The sequence below is a fragment of the Panthera onca genome, chromosome D3 (assembly GCF_046562875.1).
Source record: "Panthera onca isolate mPanOnc1 chromosome D3, mPanOnc1 haplotype 2, whole genome shotgun sequence".
In the NCBI taxonomy this organism is placed as follows: Eukaryota; Metazoa; Chordata; class Mammalia; order Carnivora; family Felidae; genus Panthera; species Panthera onca.
Window position 1 is genome coordinate 13,796,482 of NC_138350.1, and position 15,898 is coordinate 13,812,379.

Genomic DNA, 15,898 nt, shown 5'->3' on the forward strand with positions numbered 1-15,898 from the left:
GGACTTATTGGACAGACTTTGTAAAATCTCAAAGGACCCCAGGGCATTATGGGACAGGATTGTTTTCAGGTCGCCATTTTTCTGGAGATGCTTCCCTCATCCATCCCATGATTCTCTCTGTTGAGGAACTTCCTCTCATAGGAGAACTGTAGTCTGTTTGACTCAGAAATTTCTTCTTCTCCATTTTCCTCTCCCTTGATTCCGGCATTGTTTTGGCCTGCCACAGAGGCCTGACTCAGACTTCGTGGGCTCAGAACCCACCAGTCCCTGATGATCATTTCTATTTGTGGTAGGAGTTGAATGAAGGAAAATCTTGATATTTTTGGTGGTGGTGGTGGGGATTGGATGTTTCGCCACCTCTCACCAACTTCAGAACTGTGAAGACCTAAGTTCCCAGTTTTTGTAATAAGTCTTTTATGTGGAAATAAAGTTTTGTTGGAAAAGCCTCAGCAGAGAGCTGTGCCCCATGGTATGACCTCTAAAAATAGAATTATCTTGGTAGTGGTTACTGTGTGTTACTTCCCAATATCATTTTTTCTCCTTCTTCTCAATAAACCCTAATTTTGTTTGCAAATTCTTCTAACTACAGCGTTCAGGGTAGACCTAGATAAGGGATCAGCAAACTTTTGCAGAAAAAGGCCAGAGTAAATACTTGAAGCATTTGGTGGTAGGGATTTGAATACGGGCTCTGTCACAACTAGTTGTGTGACCGCTCTCTGCTGCAGTGTAGAAGCAGCCATGGACAGTGTGGCTGTGTCCCAGTAAAACTTTAGTTATAAAATCAGGCAGCGGACCAAATTGTGACCTGCAGGTTGTAGTTTGCCAACCCTGCTCTGGATAATCCAAGGCAGGGCTTCTGAGTGTCAGCACTAATGACATTTTGGACCAGATAGTCAATCCTTTGTTGTGGAGGATTGTTTTGTGTGTTATAGTATGTTATAGCAGCAGCCCGGCCTCTACATCTCTCCCTGCAGTGTGACAGCTAGAAATGTTTCTGAGCATTGCCAAATGTCCCTGGGGGCATTTCCCTGGTGACTGTTACTGCTCTGGGGTAGTTACATGAACTTGAGCTAATCCAAATAGACCAACGGGAAGGGCTTTTATAGTCCATAATATGGAGAGAGGTTCTGTCTGTCTCCTCTTGGACGTAAACAAGAAAGCACCGGCACCAAATGGTATCCACAACCACCTTACAACTGTCTTACGATGATGGGCATCGGACTCTGGACGGAGTCTGCGCTGTGGATGGCAGAGCAGAGAGAGACCAAGAATCCAAGACCTCTTTGAGTAGCTTTGAATCAACCGGACCTGAAGCCCTCCTTACGTATGGTCTTCCTGCTGGAGAAGAGGACGCGTTTCCTTATTGTTTTAGATGGAGTTTGTCAGGGATATTCAAGGAGGTAATTTGTCAGTGTGCACAGAAAGATTTCAGTAGGTTACCCTCCGGTATGCCTGTGTTTGTATGTAGTGGCTGGATATCAGTCATGAGGCAAGCAGGGCAGCAGGGCCTGTGACTGGCGTCTCAGCATCATCATGTTTCCTTTTGGCCCCGCAGAGGCCTTGGAGCATTTATCTTGCTACCTGCCCCCCACTCCACCCCCAGCCAGCACAGTGGTACATGGCTTCTTTCTGGCTCCATTGCAGTTGGAGTTCTCTGTGAACTTGTTCGGCAATGTGGGTCTTTTAGAGGAACTTAACCTGCCTGATAGGTTACAGAGAATTTTTTAACGGTGTCTTCCTAGGAAGGAGATTTGATCAGAAAACAGTGGCAGCATTTGGCCTGATACATGGGCGTCGGGTCCCGAATTGCAAACGTAGTGGCTACAAAGATAACAGGAAACCAATTTCTACTCAATTCAAATCACAGTTCCCCTTGGGACTGTGCCCTTTATTGCTTTCAAGACTCCCTGGTCACTCCCTTCCCCACCCTCCCCTTCCAGTTCTTGGCTGCTACTGAGGTGGGAAAAAGGCCTATAGAACAGAATCAATAAAAAGAAGACTTCTAAGAAGGTTTTCACAGCAAGCTTATTGAGCAGTGTTGGAAAGGCTACCGGTCTTAAGCGGAGAGGCCCTGGCTTCAGAATTTGGCTCTGAACTTGCAGGCCATTTCGCTTGGCTGAGCCTCAGTTGTACTCATCTGTGGGAATGGGCAGAATGGTATGTGCCCATCAGTCGAATGAGATAATGTATGTGAGTGAGTGTGATGAGTCAGGAGATCGGAGGAGAGCTGCTTGGACAGAACAGGGGTGTGATCAGTGGATACTTCGGGCCCACATTCTTCTCCCTTTTTGGTGGTACCCATTGTTTGATTGTGGTTGAGGTTTCCTTAGTCTGGGTTGAGATTAATGGGATGTACAGAACCGGGGTGTTTGTGGGGTATTGGGGAACCCCATGGCTCTAGGCAGTGGTCTCAGAGCCAGGTGTCAGGGGCATCTCTAGGCATCTTCCCAGGCCTCACAGACAACTACTGGCAGTCCCGAGGAACTCAGGGCCCACAAAAAGAAAGTATCACCACCGGTCCTCCAAATGGGGAGCAGTGAGGTGGGAATTGGCTTTATAATTTGCCAGTCCTGAGTCTGAACCCTCCCCTGCCATTGATTCACTGTGTAACCCTTAGGATAATTAGTTAACCTCTCTAAGCTCCATCGGTAAAATGGTGACAATAATAGACTTTTTACCAGAGGGTATTTGAGGGAATTGCATGAAGCGTATGCCTGGCCCATAATGTGTGTGTAAACATTACCAGCTGCGGTTTGTACTTTTATTGTTTGGAGGCTTGTTCCTTCCATCTTTCCTGAAATGCCCCAACGGCTTATTATGGAATGTGGTTGTTTCAGGAAAGCGAGGGCTTGGGAAAGATGGCGTCTTGAGGACAAACTGTCAGGGTAGAATTGTGAAAGCTGCCAGGCTTGGGCCAGGCTTGAGACATTTCATCACCCGCTCCTGAAAACCAGCTCAGATTCCTCCACCTCCTTCAGCCCTTACACTCAACCCGTCGCTAAGCCCTGCTCTTGGTTTTCCCCTAAATGTATCCTGAACGGGGCCCGCTTCTCCATCTCCCCCGCTCCCAGCCCCGTTGGAGCCCCCGTATCTCACCTAAACCCTGGCAGCAGCCTCCTCGCTGGTCTCTGCTCCCGCTCCTGTCTCCCTGCCACCCACACCCCCTGCAGCAGCTGGAGAGGAGGCTTGAAAATGTAAATCAGAACACATCTTCAGCTCCTTGAAACCCTCCAGTGCCTTCTGACTGCACCTAGAATAACAGCCAACATTTCCCACGGTCTGGTGGAGAATGTTCTCTACCCGCCCCTTCAGGGTGGCTGAATTTTTCTCCTTTTTTCAGGTCTTCATTTAAATGTTGTCTGTGACCTGTTTGAGTCAGGTGCTTCCCATCCCTTCTGTCTACAGTATTTACAGCTGGTCATTACAGACCTACTTGTGTGTTGATTCATGCAGCACCTGTAAGCCTTGGGAGGGCAGTGATGCTGTCTGTCTTATTTACCACTCCGTCCTTGTACCTGGCACATAGTAGGTACTATATAATATCTGGTCTGGCGAATGAATGCCATCAGCCCAGTTGATTCTGTTTGTCTTTCGTCACTTCACGCCTTCTGAGGGGGAGAAACTCTGTATACAGGTGCTGTGAAGCTCTTAATAATTGGAATCTCACTCCAGTGTGGTAAGAGGCGGGAGAGCTTAGTGGTTAGTTATGCACACTCTGATGCCAGACTTTCTGGGTTCAAATCCCAGTTCTGCCCCTGTTACCTGTGTGCTCTTCAGCAAGTTACTTAGACTCTCTTTGACTCAGTCTCCCCCTTTGTCAAATGGGGATAACATCAGTATCTACTTATGGGGGCTAATTAAGGTGATCTTTGTGAAACCATTGGTACACTGTGTGTGCTGAGCCATGGTGGCTGCGATTACCCAATTAGCATGTGTTGAACATTTCCCTTTCTGGGTGAGTTTTACACCTTCTCTCTTTTTCTAATTTTTTGAAGTCAACGCACTATTTATGTGACTCTTTGAGCATCTATTTCATGCTCTACCCTGGGAATACAGAAATGATCCCACAGATTTAGTTCCTGTTCTCATAGGGCTTACATATCAGCGGGGAATACAGGCTTCAAACACATAATCGCAGGTGAGATGAATGAACTGAAAAAGAAAGAGTGTGCAAGGGGAATACATTCCAGGGAAATGAAAACTTTGTGCGTGTATAGGGGCAGTCAAAGAAGTTCTACCCAAGAATGTAGACCTAAGCTGAAGAGAGAGCTCAAGGTAGAGTAAGATCCATTCAGGAGATAGAAGGTGCTGGGGTGGGGGGGCGAGGGGAGAGGATGCTGAGCAGAGGGAACAGCTTGTGCAAAGGTCCGGAGGCTGCAGAGAACATGGCACATTCACGACTAATAGGTGCAGTGACTAATAAGTACATAGCTGGATAACCTGGTTATGGAAAATAATTGCTTGAATTTTCAGGGATCTCTGCAGACAAGACCAAGAGATAATAATTTGAATATAAGAGCTTTATCTGGGAGGTGATTCTGAATACCAGTTGAGGAATGAGAAGGTGAGAGAGGGAAGGGAAGGAGCTGGGGAAGGATGCATAATCAAAGAAGTTACCACTGTGGGCAAGTAGGGAACTGTAGGGGCCAGTGTCAAACATGCATCTCAGTTATCCCACCCAATAGATTATGGAGCTGGGGAATTTACACACCATCTACCATTAGTCACTGTTGGAGGGCTGCTCTTGGTAGGGACCAGGGGTCCTTAATTCCCTGGCACCTCCATCCTGCCATGCAGGTGAGCAAAAGTAGAGTCCGGTCACCAGAGAAAGCTGTCCAGCAAATGAGAGCAGGTGTTGGCTCTTGGAGGTTGGGCCAATTTGGTGACGGTGAGGGGACCCCGCAGAGAAGCAGTGCATCTGCTACACAGCCCGACCCGCCTTGACGCTTGACACTGTTGGGGTCACAGGCAGGAACAGCTTGCGAAGGCCCTTGTGAGCTGTCGTAAAAGATTTTGGATTCTATCCTTTAGGGAGCCGCTGTTGGCTTTTAAGCTGAAGGGAGGCTTCATCAGACCTGCAACTTAGACCACTCTGGTCCTTGGGTGGAGAATGAATTGTTGTGGCCGAGGAGCAAATAGAGAATTCGGGAGGTAGTCGCGGCTCTCTGGGTCAGAGCAGGTGGAGTTGGGATGGAGAGCAAGCTGGGGAGACGTATAGGAGCCGGAATGGACCAGATTGAGTGAAAGCCTGCATCTGAGGAAGGTGGTGGCCCTTTTCCATAATACCGTCCTTATGCTAAATTAGACACAGGTGTCTCCGAGACTTGGCAAGTGGGGCTGTAATTTTCCCAAGCCCCCCACCCTCCACCCCTTACCTGATAAAGCTCTGTCATCTGCTGCAGTCTCGCTGCCCACTTTTCACAGCACTTCCCAGGCTGCTGGGACCAGCATAAAATGAAAAGCCCCTATTTCCCACCTTGCCAGCTTTCCTTCTGCCTGGCCCACCCTGCTGTGCCTAGCAAGGGTTGGCTGCAATGCCAGCGTCTGAACCAGCATTATTGTCAAGGAATGTGGAAGCAGCCGGGCCAGGGAGCAAGGGGCGGGGATGAGCATTCCATTTGCCATCTGTGGCTCGAGCAAGAGCTGTGTTGATGAGATCCAGGACTGTTTCTGTGTGATCCGGAGAAATGCATTTCAACTGAGCTGGAAAGGGGGTCATCATCTCTAGGCTCATGTGGGTGTCCTGTGGGGTCACTGTGTTCTCTGCGTGTGGGGCTGGGATGCGGGGTATAGAAGTCTGCTTTGTCCCCAAAACCTAAGTCCTCTGTTGGGCCCTGCTGGGCACAAAATGCTGCCTTGCTCTTCTGGCGGCTGTAGAGTGGTACCAGCCCTGGCTGAACACATGCTCGTTAAAAATCACTCAATTACCGTTCGACCGTAAACACTTTATCTTAAGATTTTTCCGAATTTAAAGGGGTCTTCAGGGTTATTCATTTAACAAATCTTTATTTCCAGAAAATTTCACTTTTCTTCTGAATAAAGCCTACCCCTCCTCAATTCAGTACTCTGATCACAGGGGTACCAAGAGAGCTGTTGTCGCAGTGAGGCTCGCCTTTGGCCTCTGATGAATACACCCCAGACCCAAGCTGGGCCCATTAGAATCCGAGAATAGAGACAGGAAAGGTAGTCCTTCGTATCTGAAATTGTAATGTACAGAAGACGGTGCATGGCTGGATGTTGTTTTGTTTTGTTTTGTTTTTTTTTGCCCAAGAGACAAAACTGTTTCGGGAGGAGAGGGGAGAGAGAGAGGAGACAGATTCTTTTTGGCCCAGCTATTTCCTGTTCTTTTAGTTCCATGTAACTCCCCAATATTCCTATAATGAATTTGTCTTTTTTGCTTATGCTGGCCAAAGTGAGTGTCTTTGATGTGGAGGAGAGGGGGCTAAAAAAAGTCTCTGCCCACAGACTGGCAACGTTTTGGAGGCCTTTAAAGGGTTAGAGAGAAAGTTTGTTTCAACTCCCAATACTGGACATTTTTAGAGTCACCCTGAAAAGAGACCCTGTGCCCATGAGCAGCTCGTCCCCACTCCTCCCTACAGCATGGCCGACCCAGGCCCTGGTAGCACTAATCTACTCTCTGCATCTGTAGATTTGCCTAGTCGTATGAACGGCACCACACGCTGTGTGGCCTTTCGTGTCTGCCTTCTGTCCCTTAGCGTAATGTGTTCAAGGTTCATCCGTGTCGGAGCACATATCAGAGCTTTGTTCCTTTTATCCTGAATCCTATTCCGTTGAATTGGGAGACTGCATTGTGTTTATCCATTCATCAGATGATGGACATCTGAGTTGGGTATTGGACATTTTTGGTTATTGTGACTAGTACTGCTATGAGCATTTAAAATAGCAGGTCAGAGCATGTCGCTTAGTGTTGACTCTGTCATGCCTCCCAAACTCCAAATAAACGCACAGGCTCTCACCATGGCCCAGCGGGCCCCATCCGACCTGGCTGCTGCCTCCCTCTCAGACTCCTCTCTTCTCTGCTTTTCCTTGGACACACCAAGATTGGAATGTTCTGTTCCCAGGCATTCCCAGGATTCTCCTTTACTTTGCTGACATCTCTGATCAGATATCACTTCCTCAGAGAGGCTTGCTCATCCATCACTTCTGACCCTGCTGTATCTTTCTTCATAGGATTTTCTGTAACAGAAGTTGTATTACTTATGTGCTTGCTTTTTTTCCCCCTAGAAGGTAAATTCAGTGATAGGTGGGACTTTTTCACTGCTGTATCCTCTGTGTTTGGCTCATACTAGGAACTTAACCAATAGTTGTTGAATGAATGAATGAATGAATGAATGAATGAAAGAAAAGATGGGACCTTGCAGGTGACACATGAGAAGCTGAGGCCCAAAGAGGGGTAGGGCCTGGCCAAGTTTACATGGCTCATTTGCTCTCTCAACTCCAGTCCTGTGTTGCTCCTCCAAACTTTCCTTCCCTCAGATGTTTGGATGCTGGGTAGCTTGTGCTAATTCCAGTCACCATTACTTGGGACTACTTCCTGCTGAACCAATTAGCAAATCAGAATCTCAAACCCTTCAGATTGGGCACTTCTCACCATTTCCTTACTTCTCCAGCCACCCGTCCCATCATTTCCCAACACACATCCTACCTTTCGACCCTCCTGAAGGACTTAGAGTTCCTTGAGCACCCGGATGCTCCTTCTTGCCTCTTACCGTTGCCCATGCTGTTCCCTTTGTCTGGAATACTCTTCCCACAGACCACCTAGTATAGATGGCCAACTCAGACTCATTTTCATGGCTCAGGTGGCCTTTTATACCATTTGGAAGACTTTCCTACCATGGTGTTCCACCCAGACTGAGCAAGATGCCTCTCCACTGCATATTGGAGGCCTCCATTATAACAATATCACTCTACTGAGGTTGACTGGGTCTCCTCCATAATGTAGATGCTGTGAGTCTGCAGTGACAGGGTCATGCCTTTCAAGGTTGAGACTTTATTCCCAATCCCCTGCACAGTGCCTGTCCCAGTGAAGGCACTTGGCAACCATGGCTTATGTGGGTTTCTTTGTTTTGATCAAAGGAGGAGAAGTGGATGCAGCAGTGACCCATAGCTCTCCTACCTTTCAGCGTGCTTCAGCCAGTTGCCACCTGCCGGGTCCACATCTATGCCAGAACTGCCAGGATTCAAACTGTCTATGAGAAGCAGTTCAGAGGGTCAAGGAATTAATACCTTCTGCTTCAAGAGCAGCCCTTAACCAGTGATTCTTGGGAGTTGATGTATAAATACCCCAGCTCTCCTTTTCTTTGGATGGGCTATTCCATCTGAGACCTGAATGGTAAGGAGGAGGGAAAAGATGTGTTTTGCACCTGTCCTCAGGGTTCCTCATGGAGAGACAATGGGATTAGGCTCCTGTTGCCCTCTGTGGTAGCTCGCTGTTTCCTCGCTTCTATACTGGTGTTTCCTTCACTTCATAAATGGACCACTTTCACTCAATTCCTTGTCCAATCCAATGGAATTGTCAGAATGTCAACACCCTCGCCAAAGGCCCCAGCATGTGTGGGTTCCTTTTTTTTCTTCAAGATCATGATGACACCAACTGGAATGTATCAGCCAACCAAACAAGCTCATAAATGCCAATTAGTTACATTGATGAGCAATGTTTATGGGTTCCTGCAGATCAATTCATAAATATTATAAATTGCAACAATTTCTAAATAATGCCCTGTGACTAATGGCTCTGGTTGTAGTGGATTTTATCACTCTGTTGAGTACCTAATCGTCCTCAGCATCACTGAATGTTTTTGTGACCTGCAACAACACGACAATGACTCGAAGTCCAGCAGCAACAAGGTCAAAGAGACTGCTTTTCTAGCTTCTGTCCTAGTTGATGAGGGCCTTGGTATTTCAGTTTTTAGTGGTCTAATCTTTTGTGCATGTGCATATGTGTGTGCACATGCATGTGGGTCTGTGTGTGTGTGTGTGTGTGTGTGTGTGTGTGTGTGTTTGGTGGTGGAAAGCTGTCCTTTTCTACCACGTAGGAAATATCATGTATTCTGGTCTTTACCTGTTATTTCAGAGGCTCATTCATTCATTCATTCATTCATTCAAAAGATATTTATTTATGGAGCACTTTCTATGTGCCCCACACTCTGTGAATGCTGGGAATAGAGCGGTGTATTGGTCAGGATAGGCTATGTTGTGCTGCTGTAACAAGTTAACTTTGAAATCCCAGAAGCTTCCAATGACAGAGGTGTTTTTCCTCATTCATGCTGTTCATCCAGTGTGGATCAACCAGAGATGAGCCTCCATGTAGTCACTCAGGGACCCAGGCCGATGGAACCTTGCCAGTCACTGTGGCTGGGGAGCTGATAACTAGAGAGTTACTGTACCTGCTTTTCTGTGTGTAAGCCCAGAAGTGACATGTCTCACTTCTGCACTCAACCTGTGAGCCAGAATTAGTCACTTGGTCCTAATTAACTGCAAAGGAGGCTGGGGAATGTGGAAGGAGCATTACTTAACTCCTTAGCTTGTGTTGTAGCTCACATTGTAGGAGACGGTAGGGGTCAAATAAATTTATTGCATAAATAATTGTTTAACAGTAAGTGGGGTGAAGGCTACAAAAGAGAATTTGGGATGCTATGAGAGTATGAAATAGGAGACCCAGTGCCTTCTAGATGGTCTAGGATGCTTCCCCAGGGAAGGGGTGGTGTTTCGGCTGAGACCTGAGGGTGAATAGGAGCTGGTCATAGGGAGCGAGGGACCCCACTGTCTCACAAAGACAGATCACCTCAGGCTGTACTCTCAGAGAACTTACAGTGTAGCTTGGGAGATGAGAAATAGAAATAATGATAATACCAGTTAGCCAGCAATGGCAGCCCACGTGGTTGGATATGTGCTGTGTTAAGTGCTTTCTGTTCATTATCTCACTTAATCTTGCAAACATTTAGAAATGTACTGCCCAGCAAGTATCTGGGCAGGGCCTGAGCTCACGTGTGCACCTCAAGTTTATGTTTTTTACCGCTGTGTGCCACTCCCTCCAGGGTGATTGCCCAGTGACTGACCAGTCTAGCTCAGTGCTCACTGAATGCTGGGGTATAAGAGAAGGAGCTCTCCCTTCTAAGCTGATCTTCCTCTGCCTCTCCAATAAGTCACTGAATCTCCCCAGACCTCAGTTCATCATGAAAATGAGAGCATGTGGCTAGATCAGAGCTTTTAAAAAATGTTGTAATGTAGTGGAATATTTTAAAAAATGCAATCCAGTATTTAAAGCAGGCAGGTTAGTAACCTAGGGAAGATCCCTAAGCCTCACCCCTACTTTTTCCCATCTTGTTTAACAGCCCCTGGGTCCCCCCTGGAGGGGCCTGGCATTCAGCAAGTGTTCAACAAACTACTGAACCGTCTAAAGCTACTTCCAGTCCTCAAGTCTGCTGAGTGTTCCCAGTATTATGATTAGCTGTGGCTATTCGATTATACCAGTGGACTCCCTTCTTGTCTCTTGTGGCAGGTAGAGTCAGGGCTCCCCCCAGCCCCCGAAGGATATCCACATCCCAATCCTGGAAACCTGTAAATATGTTACCTTACAGTGGTAAAAGAGACTTTGCAGATAAGGTAAAGTTAAGGATCTTGAATACAGAGGATTGTTTACAGATGATCTGGGTGGGCCCAATGTCATGTAACCTCAAGGGTCCTTATAAGAGGGGACAGGTAAGTCAGAGAAGATGTGGGGATGGAAGCAAAGGTCAGAGAGAGAGGTTAGAAGATGCTACACTGCCGTTTTTGAAGATGGAGAAAGGGGCCACAACCTAAGGAATGTGGGCAGTTTTTCGAGAAGCTAGTGCCTCCAGAAGGGATAAAACCCTGCTGACACCTTGAATTTAGCCCTGCCAAGTTTCATTTCGGACTTCTTCCCTCCGTAACTGTCAGATAATAAATTTGAGTTGTTTTAAGCCACTAAGTGCGTGATAACTTTGTTACAGCGGCAACAGGAAACTCCAATATCCCTCGAAACAACAACGTAACCTATCCTGCAAGTTGCTTGTATCTGTGCTTAATGGCCAGACTATTGATTGTAGAAGCCATGTGCCAGCCACTATGCTTACTGCTCTTCTCTTATTTAATTCTCCAAACAGCCCTGTGCGTAGAGACTGTCATGTCCAATCAGTAAAGATGAGGAAACTGGGGCTCTGGAGAGGTTATAGCCCCAGCTCAAGGGCACGCAGGTGTGCATCTTTATGACTGTCACTTTGAACAGGTAAATTGCTTATCTTTGTTTAATTAAGTTTTTTTTTTCCCTGAGGGTTTATTTTATTTCTTCATTTGGAAGATGTTCTTCTTTCTTGATTTTACTTGACTTTCTGTGTTGGTGTCTGTGCGTTAGATAAAGCAGCCACCTCTCCCAGTCTTGAAGGAGTGGCCTCGTGTAGGAGGTGAACCTTCTCATTCAACCCTGCCCTAGCTCTTGGTTATCTCTCAAACCTCTGTGATTGTCCAAGTAGCCTGTTTTATTTTTATGGCTCCCAGTAGTTGAGGGTGTGCTGAGACCTGTCTGTGTCCCAAGGGCAGGAATCTTGGTCTGCACCTGGAGTCAGTCAGGCTGATTAGAAGCCAGACCCTCAGGTAGCAGCTGTTAAGGTATGCAGCATATACAGTCCCAGTAAGCCCATGGGCCATCAGAATCAGGTGATGTAAAGGTGTGTCCATAGTAGATGTGAACATTGGGGCCCCAGACTAGGGTATAAAAAGCATTTCCAGAAGATACCAGCTAGTGGAGGCAGAGGGAGAGAGCACAAAAATGATGTCCATCAGCCTCTGTTCCCTGAGAGCCCCTCCCTAGGCTCTTAGCTGTGTCCCAGACCAGTAGCCCCTGGGCCAGAGCTCCTGCACAAGCAAGACTCAGAAAGACCTGGGGTGTGTTTGGCTGCTGTCTGTGCAGTGCTCTGGGGGTGAGAGCCTGCCAAGGAGTCTCTCTCTGATTGGTATAGTCCTGTGGGACCCAGGCTGGCAAGCTCGCCCGGCCTCCAGAGTCAGGTGATAAAGGGGTGTCCCCTTGGGCAGCCAGAAATACCACATAAAAGCTCCATCTGGGAGATACCGGGGCTCTGGAGTGTGGCAGAGGCAGAGCCGAAGACGGTGTCCCCCAGCCAGCAGGCCCCTAGGTATGTGCCAAATTAGATGTGTGGCCCTCAGGCCGCCTCTGTGAGATGAGCAAATGAGCGTCATTCAGAAAAGTCTGGGCACCTCTCCATTGGCTTCCTGTGCGCTGGGCCTGGGGAGGCGGGTCCACCAGCCAGTTCTCAGATACCTGGAGTCTTGTGGACCTAAGGGACATCAGTTTCCAAAGCTAGATGTTGTGGGGGCTTGTCCCTCTGCTGCAGGGTCTGCAGAGTTGGGGTGCCGACATGTGCTTCAAACTCTTTGCTTCTCAGGGAGCAGCTCTGGGTTTTGAGTTCCCTCCTGAGTACGGGTAGCTGTGCTGGGGATGGGGTTTGTGGCAATATCAGGTCCCGGCCTTTCCTAACCACCTGGATGAAGGAAGGTCTTCTCTTACTCACAGATGAGTAGGTTTTTTCCCTACAAGTGAACCCACCTGTGTTCTTCAACATACCTCTAGGCACTGCCTTCCAAGGTGTCATCCAAGAATTTGCCCCATTCTCTGGGCATCTTGGGGCTCTGCCTCTTCACAGATTCTTTGTCCACAATCTTGTTCATATATATATATATATGTGTATATATATATATATATAGAGAGAGAGAGAGAGAGAGAGAGAAAGAGAGAGATCTATCTCTCTATCTCTAAGATTGTAGACAGATTTATCTATCGTAGATAGATCTCTCTCTATATTTATATATATACTTTTTTCTTAATGTTTATTTTTGAGAGAGAGAGAGGCAGAGACAGAGTGCAAGCAGGGGACGGGCAGAGAGAGAGGGAGACACAAACCTGAAGCAGTCTCCACAGCTGTCTGAAGCAGCTCTGAGCTGTCAGCACAGAGCCTGATGCATGGCTCAAAATCACCAACCGTGAGATCATGACCTGAGCCGAAGTCAGACGCTTCACCGACTGAGCCACCCAGGCGCCCCTGTATATATTTCCTTTAAAAAAGATCCTTTCCGTGAGATGTGTTTTCCTTTTTGGCTACCTTATTCCCATGTTTCTTTTTTTCCCCTTCTTCTCCAAAAATATCTGCAGCCTCCATTTCACTGCCCACTCAACCCCACCCCCCAGCAAGTTTGTGCCACCCCACCGGCATACTCTGTCTCTTCCAAACTTTCAAAGGCCACCCAAGATCTAGCAGATATGACTCTCCATTCTCCTTCTCCTTGCTTCTCAATTTTCTTCACGCCCTCAGCACGTTCCAGCTTTTCCTTTTCAAAATTCTTTCCCTAGTTTTGATGGCGCTGTTCTGCTGTCTCTATAACCTTTATTCATCTTTCCCTTTCAAAACTCACTTCTCCTGCTCTTCCAAGAGCAAGTTCTCTTCCAGATTTCATGGTTTTCGCTCTTCTTGCTGGCTACAGCTGTGCTTCTCAAGCCTGATTCTACCTTAGAGTCACCTGGGAGTTTCAAAAAATACTGATGCCCATAGTTTTAGGGCAGGGAAACTATTCTGTGTGATACTCCAACGGCAGATACGTGTCTTTCCTTTTTTACTGAAGTATAATTGACATACGGTATGATATTAGTTTCAGGGGTACAACACAGTGATTTGATATTTATATGCATTATGAAATGATTGCCATGGTAAGTATAGTTGCCATCTGTCACCATACAGTTTTTACAATATTGCTGTGTTCCCTGTGCTGCACGTCACATCCCTGTGTCTTATTTATTTTATAACTGGAAGCCTGTGCCTCTAATTTCTTGCATCTGTTGGCCCATCCCTGCAACCCTCCTCCCTTCTGGCAGCCATCAGTGTGTTTTCTGTGTCTGTGAATCTGTTTTGTTTGTTCCTTTGTTTTTCTTTTCAGATTCCACATATAAGTGAAATCATACAGTACTTTTCTTTCTCTGACTTATTTCACTTAGCATAATATCTGCTACATTCAAGGACAAGGTTTCATTTTATGGCTGAGTAATATTCCATTGTGTGTGCGTACGTACGTGTGTGATACACACACATCTTCTTTATTCATCTGTCGATGGACTCTTAAATTGCTTCCATACCTTGGCTAATGTAAATAATGCTGTGTGATGAACATAGGAGTGCATATGTCCTTTCAAATTGGCATTTTCTTTTGCTTCAGATAAATACCCAGAATGCAAATTGCTGGATCCTATGGTAGTTCTATTTTTAATTTTTAAAGGAACCTCCATACTCCCAGAGTTGGCTGTACCAATTTACATTCCCGCTGACAGAGCACGAGGGTTCCCTTTTCTCCATTTCCTTGCCAATACTTGTTATTTCTTACCTTTTGATTTTATTTTTTTAATGTTTATTTTTGAGAGAGAGAGAGAGAGATACAGAGCACAAGTGGGGGAGAGGCAGAGAGACAGAGGGAGACACAGAATCTGAAGCAGGCTGCAGGCTCTGAGCTGTCAGCACAGAGCCCGACTTGGGGCTCGAACTCACAGACCATGACCTGAGCTGAAGTCGGATGCTTAATTGACTGAACCACCTAGGCGCCCCATCTTATCTTTTGATTTTAGCCATCCTCACAGGTGTGAGGTGATCTCTCATTGTGGTTTTGATTTGCATTTCCCTGATGGTAAGTGATAATGAGCATCTTTTCATGTGTCTGTTGGCCATCTGGATATCGTCTTTGAAAAAATGTCTATTCAGGTCCTCTGCCCATTTTTAATTACATTGCTTTTTTTTTTTTTGATATTGAGTTGTATGAGTTCTTTATAGATTTTGGATGTTAACCCCTTACCAGATATGTCATGTACAAATATCATCTCCCATTCTGTAGTTGCCTTGTCAAAAAAAAGCATTTTAGTTTGATATAGTCCCATATTTTTTCTCTCTCTCTCTCTCTCTTCTTCCTTCCTTTCTCTCTTTCTTTCTTTCTTTCTTTCTTTCTTTCTTTCTTTCTTTCTTTCAAGTAGGCTCCATGCCCAACATGATGCTTGAACTTACAACCCTGAGATTAAGAGTCGTATGCCCTACCCACTGAGCCAGCCAGGCGCCTCCATGTGGTCCCATTTTAAAACTTTTACTTCTGTGGTTCCTGCCTGCAGAAATACGCCTAAAAAAGTATTGCTAAGATTGACGTCAAAGAGCTTACTGCCTATGTTTTCTTCTAGGAGTCTTATGGTTTCAGGCCTCACATTTAGGTCTTTAATCCATTTTGAGTTTATTTCTGTGGATGGTGTAAGAAAGGGGTGCATTCTTTTGCATGTAGCTGGCCAGTTTTCCCAGCACCATTTGTTGAAGAGACTGTCTTTTCCCCATTGTATATTCTTGCCTTCCTACTCATAGATTAATTGGCCACATAAGCCTGGGTTTACTTCTGGGCGCTCTCTTCCTTTGATCTGTGTGTCCGCTAATGTGCCAGTATCATACTGGCTTTTTGTTTGTGTTCTTGTGTTAGACTCTACTGTTTTGATTACCATAGTTTTGTAGTATAGTTTAAAATCTGGGCGTATGATACCTTCAGTTTTGTTCTGCCTCAGGACTGCTTTGGCTGCATGGGTCCTTTTGTGGTTCCATTCAGATTTTAGGATTTAGTTCGGTGAAAAATGCGGTTGGTGTTTTGATAGGGATTACATTGAATCTGAGGTACATGTCTTTATACATCTGTCAAAACCATAGAACGTGCAATACCAAGAGTGAACCCTTATGTAAACTATGCGCTTTGTGTGATAACGATGTCAATGTGGATTCATCAACTGTCACAAATGGGCTGTTTCTGGTGGGGGATGTTGATGGTAGTGGTGGCT

General features: G+C 46.3%; 1 protein-coding gene across 2 annotated transcripts in view; it reads left to right on the forward strand.

The window, feature by feature from the left end:
- The window catches only part of SUDS3 (SIN3A corepressor complex component SDS3), a 150,772-nt gene that overhangs the window by 98,963 nt on the left and 35,911 nt on the right, over positions 1–15,898 (forward strand). Inside the window, exon 14 of one of the 2 annotated variants that reach the window (XM_081790702.1) lies at positions 11,148–11,237. The exons of the other annotated variant lie outside the window; for it this stretch is intronic. Coding sequence (XP_081646828.1) covers positions 11,148–11,237 — 90 coding nt within the window. The remainder of the gene's footprint in view (positions 1–11,147; positions 11,238–15,898) is intronic. 2 annotated transcript variants of the gene reach the window in all.